The sequence below is a fragment of the Zeus faber genome (genome assembly GCF_960531495.2).
Source record: "Zeus faber genome assembly, chromosome: 8".
Taxonomy (NCBI): Eukaryota; Metazoa; Chordata; class Actinopteri; order Zeiformes; family Zeidae; genus Zeus; species Zeus faber.
Window position 1 is genome coordinate 24,885,666 of NC_137195.1, and position 12,317 is coordinate 24,897,982.

General features: G+C 41.5%; 1 protein-coding gene across 2 annotated transcripts in view; it reads left to right on the forward strand.

Annotated features, from left to right (window-relative positions):
• The first annotated feature begins 225 nt into the window (after positions 1–225).
• The window catches only part of cdkal1 (CDK5 regulatory subunit associated protein 1-like 1), a 300,473-nt gene continuing 288,381 nt past the window's right edge, over positions 226–12,317 (forward strand). Inside the window, exons 1-3 of one of the 2 annotated variants that reach the window (XM_080004992.1) lie at positions 226–351; positions 1,787–1,950; positions 11,874–11,986. In XM_080004992.1, the coding sequence (XP_079861118.1) occupies positions 1,793–1,950; positions 11,874–11,986 (271 nt within the window). In that variant the 5' untranslated portion in view covers positions 226–351; positions 1,787–1,792. Of the gene's footprint in view, positions 352–709; positions 774–1,786; positions 1,951–11,873; positions 11,987–12,317 lie in introns of those variants that run through there. The other variant, XM_080004993.1, reaches the window with a different exon arrangement.

The window sequence follows — 12,317 nt, forward strand, 5'->3', positions numbered from 1 at the left end:
TGGCACAACTGAGTCAGATAGTGGTTCAGTGCTTTCGGAAAGTGTCCTTTCCCCCCCGCATCACTAACAACCTCCATTGAAAGCTGCTCCTTGGCCTGACGGGTACGATCAGGCCCCTTCTGCTGGCGGCGGCGGCGGCGGCGGCAGTCGCCGGTTTCGCGGTAGCGTGTTTTGTCGTCGCTTCCCGCTCGGTTTGTCCCTCTCTTCGACCCGTCCCTCCAACAAGCATGGCGGACTGAGAGTTTGGCGAACTCTGTTTTGGTAGCGCAGGTCCGTCGTTTGTCGCCGCTCGGAGAGCCCGGAACACTGGGAACAGTCACCGACGGGCATAATATCCACACGAGGACACGGGTGAGGGCTGCGCTCGGGTTTGCGTCCGGTGTTTGCCGCCCCGAGCAGAGACACGTGCGTCAGAAAGAGGCTAGCATGTAGCCAGTTAGCTCCTGGCTTGTTGTGGTCATGTGGGATTCTAACTCACTGAGCCAAGCGAGCTGCCGTTCAGGACAACCAGCGATGGATGCGTTTTCATACACGTGTTGGTGACCGATAGAATGTATTGATATGCAACCAGCCAACCCGTTTAACATTAGGTTTTCATCCGCAGGTTTGGATTTGTAAGGTCCAAGAGATTCAAGATGCTTGATTTGCCCCCATACATCATACAAGTGCGGTGCATTGAAACAAACAAACAAACAAAAAAAAGTCCAAATGTCTTAGGAAGGGAGAATTAGAATAAAATAATTGAAATCATCAAAATATCGACACAAAAAAAGGTATGTATGTACAGTATGTACATAGTTTGACAATGATGATCATAAAGTACAGTGTTCAGAAGTTAAATATACGGATTGTTTTATGTGTTGCAGATTAATACCAAATTACAGCCATTATTGAAGCCTGTGTAGACAGCTTTAACAGAAAGGCCTGTTATAATTTGTCATTAACCCTTGTCATTAGATGTTGTACATCTGCTCCAGTGTTTTTCCACCTAACCCGCTCTCTACAACAAAACGGGTGTATTTGCAACCCCATCAACTGTGTCTCTGTGCTGGAGGTGAAATCTACGCTAAACCTCAGGGTTAACTGTACGCAACGAAATATGGCATGTTTTTGGAAAGGAAATTGAAATTGCGCACATTTTAAGCAATACAAACCTAAATAATGTTAGTTACACAATGAAATATGGCAGGATAAACCTATTGCTATTAAGCAGCATAAACCTGAATTTATTTTAAGCAATTATACACCTATATTGAATCATACACAGATCTTGTATTGCTCTCTTAACTAATTTTATGTTATCGTATGATATGAACGTATGATATCATGTGAATTTAAAAACCAGTATCAATTAAACCAGCTTGTCAAAACCTTGCATTCCTGCTTGATTTTCATCTCATTGGGGCGGTTTTGCAGATGGGGTTTAGTCTAAATCAGGACTAAGCTGATCCTACTTAAATTAATCCAGAATTTAAAAATGCCTTCCTCAGATGTTGCTTAATTTAAGATGAATTAGTTCTAGACTAGAAAGTCATAGACTAAGATACTTAAGGACTAGTCAGCTCCTTCTGTCTGGTCTTGGTGCTGGTCTTAGTCCAGATAATCCATTTTCTATATTGTCAAGGTTGACCTGAAGGCCCACATCCATTACTCCAAAAAGAAAAATGTCACTGGCCTGGCCTTTTGCTCTAAGCCATTCATTGGCAGATTATTCCAGAGGCCTTGGTATTTAAAAACTCCATCCTTCATCCATGACTTAACTTCTTCATCTTCACTTGTCTCGCAGAGTGCCATGGCTTCAGCCTGTGACTTCTCCATTGACGATATAGAGGACATGGTGTCCGCCAGCGACCCCACACCTCAGGAGCGTCAGGCCGCGAGGAAGAGTGTGGTGCCCAGGGCCCGGAAGAGGAAGGAGCAGTTCGTCAGCGAGGAGCTCCAAGCGGACAGGTGTGTTGATGGATGGAGCTGAATACGTTATGATGACACTGATGCATATTTAGGAATGACAGAAAGAATGTGATTTCGGAGTAAAAGGGCTAAAGACCAATTGTATGGGGGTTGGGTGGCGTGGAGTGTCCCCCCTTATGCACAGGCGCTAATTACGCATGGAGATTACGCATGGAGGGGGACAGGTCCCGATCGAGACCCAATCCAAGGTCTGGAGCCTTCTTTCTCTCCTCCCGTGATAAATTAAATGTGACTCCGAGACTGTGCTGCAATAGAGCTGGACGATTTGGTCAAAATTTTTATCACAGTACATTTTTTTCATATTGACCAATGTTGATCATTTTCACAATATGTATATTGGATAATAATAATGTTCATTTTACAGTTTTAAGTGTATTCTCATGGCTGTACCTTAAACACTGAATTAATAAAAATAAAATTTGCACTTTCCCTTGTACACCAGTGAAACACTGGAGGATAGGGAGACGCGCCGGTGCGCTCGTGATTCTCCGCCAATAGGACTTTGCACAGTTACAGGATTATTTTTCTCTAATGTGTATTCACATTAATGTGCACATCTAATGTGTATTCACATTAATGTGCACATCTAATGTGTATTCACATTAAGTTCAATATAAGTTCATCCAGTTTGTTGCACACTGGATGAACTTATATTGAACTTAATTGCTTATCACATGTGGATTGATTCGCTAACGTCAGGCTGTTTGTAATTTAAAATCAATTATTAATAAAAAAAAAATACACAATCGAATGGCAATTCGAATAGTTTATTTTTTGAATATTAGATTTTATCGGTGCGCATGCATGCACGCGGTTTATCATTTACAAGTAAAGTATTTACATAAAAACATGCAGTTTTTACTAAATGAAGTCCCAAAGCAACAGAAAGCAACGGGGGGACAGTGGGGATGCACAGGTTTTTTTGTAACAGTACGGAGCGGGACAGTCCCTTAACTCAGTTGTCTTTAAAAATGTTGTTTCATAAATGCAGGAAACAAATGAAAATAAATAGATTTAAAATAAAAAGACGCACACTGTTGTCTGGAGGACAAACAAGGCTCCGGTGCTCCTCCTGTACAATTGGCTGTTCGTGTCACGTGGTTGTTTCTCTGCTCTGTACGATTGGCTGTTTATGTTGTGTCTTTGCAGGTAGAGGAAAACGGACTCTGTACCGAACTGTATTGAAAATAAATCTCATAAGTTAGTCATCGTTATCGTGGAAGATTTTATTGTGAAAATGATCTAGATTGTTTTGTCGCCCAGCCCTATGCTGCGACTCTGTTTTTATAACACGCAAAGTATTTTACAAATTAGAGTTTTTTAAATTGTATTAACATCAGCACTGATACGTTAGAATTAACTAAATGGGTTTTATTTCTGTTAAAAAAAAAAAATGCAAAATGACGGCAGCGGTGGCAAGTTATGTAATCTGTCCCAATGCCCCAACACGGGTGACACCGATGACTGTGGCAACCCTACTGTTGGCATCTAACCCTGCGTTGTCCCTCCTTCTTTTGCGGCATTGGAGCCAGTCGTAATTAGGGTTGGATACGGAAACCCGGTGCCAATATGGCACTGGTTCCTATAAGATCGGTATCCACTGATTTACCGAATTGCAACACAGATTTCGGTGCCACTTGAATGCCTAAACTTTCGATTGAAATATTTGCCCTCCAGAGTACCATAAATTGTATTTTCAATGTCATAGCAAGATGAACATGTGCGATAAAAAGATTGCAAAAGACTGCCTGAAATGCGATGAATAAGAAAAATAATTTTATTCACACACGACATGCATAGTAAGCCCGTGGAATTTAAACGTTGAGTCAGTCAAAAACATATTCCGTTTTTGGGTCCTCACACTTGGAGTCTGAATTGTTTCTGTTTAATTTTGAGTTCAAGATCAAGTTTGATCCATATCGATCTACATTTGGGGCAGGAATTTGTGAAAAACTGATGGAGATTAACTGGAAGTTGAAGAATTTTGCAGTATCTTGATTTGTTTAAGAAGCGAGGCGATTCAAGATTCAAGATTTTTATTTGTCACATACATATACATACTTTCATACATATATGCAGTGAAATGTAATGCAACGCACCCGGTGATAACACACAATATGTCCTAGGAAAAATAAAAAATTCTTTCTAATAGACCGACTAACTGACTCCTAAAACGTAATACAGTAAGTTGAATAATTATAGAATAAAATAAAAATATACAGAATAAAATAAAATACAATAAAAATGAAATAAAATGGAATAGATGGAGGGAATATGCTTATGTATATACAGACATGTGCATTAAAGTGGCATGTGAATTAAAGTGGCATGTGAATAAAGTGAGGTAGTGTTTGGGATAATACAGCACAGTATACAACAGTACGGCGCAGCAATATGGCATCACGAACAACCCTGAACAGTGACACAGTATGCGGTACAGTATGCTACATATAGTACAGAAGGTAGTGGAGCCTATGTGTATGGCTCAGTGAGGACCTCTGGTGAGGTCAGCATTGACAGTTCTTATGGCTTGTGGGAAGAAACTCAGTCTCACTCTCTCTGTTCTCGCTGTGTGACTGCGGAGGCGCTTGCCTGACCGCAGCAGCTGGAACAGTCCGTTGTTGGGGTGATGAGGATCCTTCATGATCCTGCGGGCTCTGCTACTACACCTCTGCTACTACACCTCCTGGTGTAGTAGCAGCTGCAGCTGCAGAGAAGGAAAGTCCTGCAAGGGGGGGAGGGTAGTTCCAGTGGTACGTTCAGCTGAACGCACCACCCTCTGCAGGGCCCGCCTGTCCTGGGCAGTACAGTTCCCAAACCAGGCAGTGATGTTGCCTGTCAGGATGCTCTCCACTGCTCCAGAGTAGAAGGACTTGAGGATCCTCACGAGACCCGGAATTTCCTCAGCTGCCTGAGGTGGTAGAGACGCTGCCTCGCCTTTCTCACCAGAGTGTCTGTGTGTACAGTCCATGTTAAGTCCTCTGTGATGTGGACTCCCAGATATCTGAAGCTGCTCACCCTATCGACAGAAGTCCCATTAATCAACAAGGGCGCGTGCGTCCTCGATTGTGATCCTCGCCTAAAGTCCACAATCAGCTCCTTAGTTTTGCTGACGTTCAGGTGTAGGCTGTTGTCCTGGCACCAGAGTGACAGGTCAGCCACCTCCTCGCGGTAGGCCTTCTCATCGCAGTCGGTGATCAGGCCCACGACCACGGTGCCGTCAGCAAACTTGATGATGGTGTTGGAGCTGGACCTGGCCACACAGTCATGAACCGATGTTATTTAAGTTCAGTTTCTCTCTGTGGGTGCTCATTCGCATTCGGAAAGTCTCCTGGCCTAAAAATGACTCTGTTGCCTAGTCTCATGTGATGAGATACCTCTCACGGGACCATTACTATGTGGGTTAAGTTCCGTATGGAGTCTGTTCCCACATACTTACCTATGTGGGAACAGACTCCATACGGACCCACAAGACCTGCCATTTTGTAGATGCTCTGACCCAGTCGTCTAGCCATCACAATTTGGCCCTTGTCAAAGTCGCTCAGATCCTTAAACTTGCCCAATTTTCCTGCTTCCATCCAACTTCAAGAACTGATTGTTCACTGCCTAATATATCCCATGCCTTGACAGGTGCCATTGGAACGAGATGAGCAAGGTGTTCACTTCACTGTGGTTTTATTGTTGTGGCTGATCGGTGTGTGTACTGTGTATATACATAATATATATACAAATGTAAATGATAGACAATGAGATTAAGATTATATTATATATAAGATTATATTATATTATTATATACATTATCTTTTTAATAAAGTTCACATAGAAAATTTAACAAATTGAACAAAGTCCATTTCAGGATTGAAAGAAACTACAATTTTGTCAAATCTTGCCACCACAAAATAACCAAATTTGTCTTCACTTTTGCTCAAATCGTTATTAAAAGGTTTTTAAAGGGTCGAATGAATTTACTGAAAACTTTGGATTCCTTCCGACTGCATAAGAGTTGATGTTGATAATGTCAATTTGGTTTACGATAAAGACCCAACTTGTTGTAGATTACCATGTATGTATGTATGTACTTAGAGATTGAAATAGTATAAGTTGCTTTCGGTGAATGTGCACAGCTTAGCACCTTCTCAGCCTTGGCCTGACTGAAAACTATGATGGACAAAAGACCTATGCAAAAAAACACATTACCATCGGGTTCTTCTCTATGTTTAACCATTTTTTTATTCAACATCCAGAAATGATTTGGCTATTATTATTTGATAGATATTGCTTTGGCATATAGATATTCTGTATTCAACTGGTCTTTAGAACATCGTAGTCTAAGGCCATAGTCAGACAGCGATTTCAAACAACATATACTGTAGTTACACTTACAGGAGTATTTATTTATTTTTATTGGAGTATCTATTTATATTTATTTTCCCCCCACTAGATTTAAACTGGAGCCATTGGCTTTGTTCGTTTTTAGCAATGAGAATGAAATGGTTCTTTCAAACAATTTCTTAAGGAAATGAAGATTAAAGTGACATCATTGAACAATGTGTGGTTATTCCTGCTTTTTAGATGTACAGAAGATGAATTTGTTAAGGTTGGCTGTTTCTTGTCAGGATTTCCGGTTTATATTACATTTGTTTCCCTCTTAACTGCCTAAATTAACTAAGACCTTAATTTCATTTCTGTGTCATTTCTGGAAACGACATAATTCTATGTGAATAAAGAATTGGCGCAATTGCCCGTCTCAGGCAATTCAGCTGTTGAAGTTCAATGATACGTTAGATTTAGAAATTTTGCAAAAAGTGGTGTGGCAGTTCCACACGCAACCGAAGTTGTGTTTCAGGGCCCTACGGCACAGACGACGATGGGTTGTAAACACCAGTTTATTGTAGAGAGGAGGCTAGGTGGAATTAGCCGGGAGCAGATGGGACATGTCATGTCAGGGCTCCTCTCCTGAGTGTGTGAGGTTAGGGGTTTTAACCTGTTCCTTAGCCCAACCAACAGGTAACCAGCCACTCTGACCCAACCACCTAGATCCAGGTCAGGTGTGGCTGCTCAAACCATCCCATCCCCACATCACATACCCCCAATACCAAACTGAGGCCAGGAAGAATTCCTGGCTGAAGCTTGCCCCCCTAGCAGCGAACAAAAATGGAAAAACAATATTTAAAGCAGACTCTGACACAATGTTACTGTACCTAAAAACAACAGACTCTGACACAGGGTTCCGATACCTTAAATAATAAAAAACACCGGACTCTCAAACAGGGTTTCCATACCTTTGTCCTCTACCTACAGTTGTCCTGAAGTGGTGACTGTAATACCATATTTATTCACTGGGGGGCACTGCTATATCATGATTTTCGCTAAATAACTCCAAATAATAATTAAAGAAGAATGTTTCTTTTTTAACGAGACTAATGATTTAATGCTGGGCTCCAACACTGCCTTTCATAGATAGTCGTTTTGGAAACATATGCACCAAGTTGGAAAATTAAGGGTCTGTTGTTATCAACCTTGCGGGATTTGTTTTAGAAAGTGTAAATATATGTGTGAAAGTCTTGTTTTTCAACCATTGTTTTTTAAGGCAAGACAGTTGTATTTGTATTGTTCATTTCATACACAAGGACAAGGCATGATGTAAAAACAAAGACAAATTGATAAAGACAAAATAAAATCACAGGTTAAATTGCAAACAGGACCACACAATTGAACATGACATGCATTGTGAGGACAAAAATAAATATAAAAGCATAGAAACATACACTGATCAGCCACAACATTAAAACCACCACTAATAACCATTAATATTGTGTAGCTCCCCTCGTGCTGCCAAAACAGCTCTGACCCCTCAAGGCATGGACTCCACAAGACCTCTGAAGGTGTCCTGTGGTATCTGGCACCAAGACGTTAGCAGCAGATCCTTTAAGTCCTGTAAGTTGCGAGGTGGGGCCCCCATGGATCGGGCTTGTTGTTCCAGCACATCCCACAGATATCGGATCGGACCCCAACCCCGAACATCCACATGATGTAGAAGAAAATGAGATTCTTCAGACCAGGCCATCTTCTTCCTTTGCTCCATGGTCCAGTTCTGACACTGGCATGCCATTTTAGGTGTTTTCGGTGGTGGACAGGGGTCAGCATGGGCACTCTGACCGGTCTTCGGCTACGCACACCTATACGCAGCAAGCTGCGATGCACTCTGTGTTCCGTGTGACACCTTGCTATCATAGCAGCATTAACTTTTTCAGCAATTTGTGCTACAGTAGCTCTTCTGTGGGATCGGACCATGGGCGCCTGTGACGCTGTTGCCGGTTCACTGGCGGTCCTTCCTTGGACCACTTTTGGTAGCTACTAACCACTGCAAACCAGGAACACCCCACAAGACCTATACTTTTGGAGATGCTCTGACCCAGTCGTCTATCCATCACAATTTTGCCCTTGTCAAAGTCGCTCAGATCCTTACGCTTGCCTGTTTTTCTTGCTTCCAACACATCAACTTCGAGAACTGACTGTTCACTTGCTGCCTAATATATCCCACCCCTTGACAGGTGCCATTGGAACAAAATGAGCAATGTTATTCACATCACCTGTCAGTGGATTTGATGTTGTGGCTGATCGGTGTAAATCTAAAAACAAATAAGAATAGTTAATATTACTAGTAATATTAAAATTGACTTAACAGTGAAAATAGCACACAACCCACATTTTAAATACCATTTAAAATACATAATGCATGTTCAGAGCTCAACAGAAACTTTTTAAAAGTGGTTGACAGGCTGGCAACCAGGCATCAGCTTTTGGTTGACGAAACTGAAAATATGCTTGCCAAGAAATCTGACATAAAATGTATTTTAAGCTTTATTACAGTAAGTTTGTGTTTTATCTGATACTTTACAGAATTTAAATCTTCAGAGGGGAATAAACATAAGTCAAGACAGACAAGAGCTGTGATAACACTGGTCACACTTGGCCTGATCACACTTAAGGTGGAAATACACTTAAAAAGATGCGAGAACAAAAGACGTTAGAACCACCGGAGAACAGATGTCCCAGAACACCGTCAGCAGGATACCCAATAAGAACTCAGTAAGAACTCTGCAGTGAAAGAAGCGCAAACTCGACAGCGGGAGGAGCATCAGTGGCTTTCCTTTAAATAAAGATGAAAATAAGAAAAATAAAAAATAGTGAAATCAAACTCAATCAGACTCAAAAAAGTAATTTATTGACATTACCTATATTTCCTCAAGTAGTGACCGGGTCTTTTATTTACCTCAGCTACCGTCTGGGTGCTGTGCTGCTCAAAGTAAATACATCTAAAATAAACGGGGATTATTTTTTTGTTCGGAGACACAGGAACGGCCATCCCGGCCATCTGGTCCACTGTGCGGGATGCAGAGATCACACTCTCTCCATTATGCAATCCACTGTCATGATCCAAGGCAGAACGCCCCTTAGTTTAAACGTTTGTATCATAGAAGTAGAAACTAACGAAACAATAGATCTAAAATAATAACACGGTAAAACCAGCACCGGAACCGCACTGATGGGCAGTGTGCGACGTGCAGCGCTGGAGGAGAAAAACAACACACACTGACTTAGATTCAGCCTTGTTTACCGGTTTTTATTTCAGTACCAGTTTCTATTTGTGGAGATACTGTATCTATAAAACATGCTCTGGGTGTTGTGGCTCTGGGGGAAAAAAAACAAGCTTGTTGAGCCAGGAGAGGGAGGAGGTTGAGTGACCCGGAAAGGGAGGTTGAAGTCCTTCCCCTGCCATGACGCAACAGCATTTGGACCAATCGCGACAAGGGGAGGTCTCAGAACGAGAGAAAGATGAAAGACAAAGTGGGGACGACAAAGGCCTCAGGGGCTTGCGCTTGGAACACAGCAGGAACCCAGATCACCGCATCAATTTGTTCTTATCTTGTTCTGAACACGTATTTTTGGTCAAAAACTCACTGGCCACCATCCAAAGCATGTGCGTGCGTGCGTGTGTGTGTGTGTGTGTGTGTGTGTGTGTGTGTGTGTGTGTGTGTGTGTGTGTGTGTGTGTGTGTGCGTGTGCATGTGTTGTAGTGTGGTGTGCTTTGTAAAGATTGTTTATTTTTTAATTTTTTATATATGCTCACCACACAGACAATAAGAATCTCAACAGTGCTCTTTGTCCCCTCATTGTTAACAATGGTAAATTCTAATTAGCATCTTTCCATTTAAACGTAGCTCTCCACAGTCAGCCCAACAATCGGCGATTGTCGCACGGGCATATATTCGCACGGGTGTGTGTGCGGTGTGCACCGGTAGCCGGGCGGCTCAGGTGAAACAAGGGTTTTCAGTGAATGCAATCATGGAAGATTGCATTGAAAGAAATGGGGGGGAAAAGAAGATGGAAAAAAAAAAAATACAAATGACTCTATATGGGATTATTTTGGTTTAAAACTGGACGCCACCGACAAGCCGAAGGATACACGAGACGCATGGCACGGGGCCCCGGCGGAGTGGCGATGGCTTACGCCACTGTCCTACACTTGCCTGTTTTACAAATGATCAGTCTTGTAAAACTTAAAATAATTGTCGAACAGAAGTTGTAAGGACATCATTGGTAAATTGTGAGGAAATAATTGGAGGGGCTGCGCCAAATCCTATGCCAAAACCGGACAGGGCTGCAAAACCTATTTTTATTGCATTTATACTCTACCCGGTATTTGCGAAAAACAAATTCACTGAACTGAAAGTTCTATCACAAAACTATATTGTTATTGTATCCTTGCGCATTTTTATGTGTACAGAAATCCTGTCGGAAATCAGTGCAACAAGAATGTGAATATGGTCAAAATTAAGACTTAATTTCACATCTATGAAATGAAATGGCCCAAAATGAATATTTAAAGTGTCCTCGATTAAGCTTAACAAAATTATTTACACAGCACTAGGATTTGCGGTTTCAGGTCAGACCGCGGACCATGTGTCGACGGGTGCAGGGCAGGAATGTGTCTTGAAAATCAGAATCGTGCATGACTCTGCAACAGGCTGGCTGCGCGTCTGTGTGGAAAGTGGCTGCACAAAAGCTGAAATGCCGTGTTGTGCACAAACGTAATTTTAGTGCAGTAGTAACTTTACGGAGGCAACCAAATAAAAAGTTTAGTTTTACTGATTCGATTTTCCAGTTTTGTAGGTTTTGTATTATTGTTATATATTAAAATATACTCAATAGGTAGCCACAAATTGGTTGCCAATTGACTCAATCTGGTTGCTGAGGGCAACCGTTACTGTCGAGCCCTGAAGTTATATAATCTGTAGATTATTGTCGGTATTTTTCCTTCAAACATTTTCCTTTAAATTTATATTCTTTTAGATGAACACACATATCCAACCCAATGGGCCAATTGGCAGTGTTTATATAATGCTTTATTATTATTATTATTACATTGGAAGCACAGTGAACCCCCGAAAAATTTGATGTAATACCCATCCAAAAATACATTTAATTTCACACGACCCACACAAAGTAAGCTAAGTAAGGTATCTTGAATAGCTCAGCTCATGGACAATAGATTTCACTTTTTGATCGTGAAGTATTGTTAGTTAAGTGTGCATTTACACTCACAAAACCACACCAAACACGTGGAAAATGGTAGATATACATGTAGATAAAGTAAATATTTTTCAAACTAAATACTGAAATGAAGGAATTAATGCATTCATGTGTTTTCAATCTTGTTCTGTGATTTAAAAAATATATATATATTTTTGAAGGAATATATATTATTAGGAATATTTTATATTTTTTACTATTTACAGTATCTCCACGTTTCCTTGTAGTGATGGCAGATCTGGTGCTGTATACAGCAGGAGGCAAACAAAATAAGATGTAAATTTGTCCAAATTTGTGTGTGGCAGTGTGATCCCCGGCACCCAGAAGGTCTGGATGAGAACGTGGGGCTGCAGTCACAACAATTCTGACGGGGAATACATGGCGGGACAGCTGGCCGCCAGCGGCTACAAGATAACCGGTAAGACACCAACACAATGACATTGAAGGGAATTGGAGAGATTGGGGTTTTTGCATTCTTTCAAAAATATGACTGAAAAAAATGAGCAAGTTTAACAAGTTTGAACAAGATAAAATGAGATGCAAACAATGCATTCATAGTAGGCTTGGGCGACCGTGCAAATTCTAATCGGGCATCGCCGGTTGGCAGCGGTGGCCCGGTGGGCGAAAACCAACGGGGAGACGGCACGGGATTTTTTTTTTTGGAACGGTACAGTCCCTTAACACATAAATAAATACATTTAAAATAAACAGATAGGCACAGGAGCTTGCGCGCACCTCTGTCTGGAGGA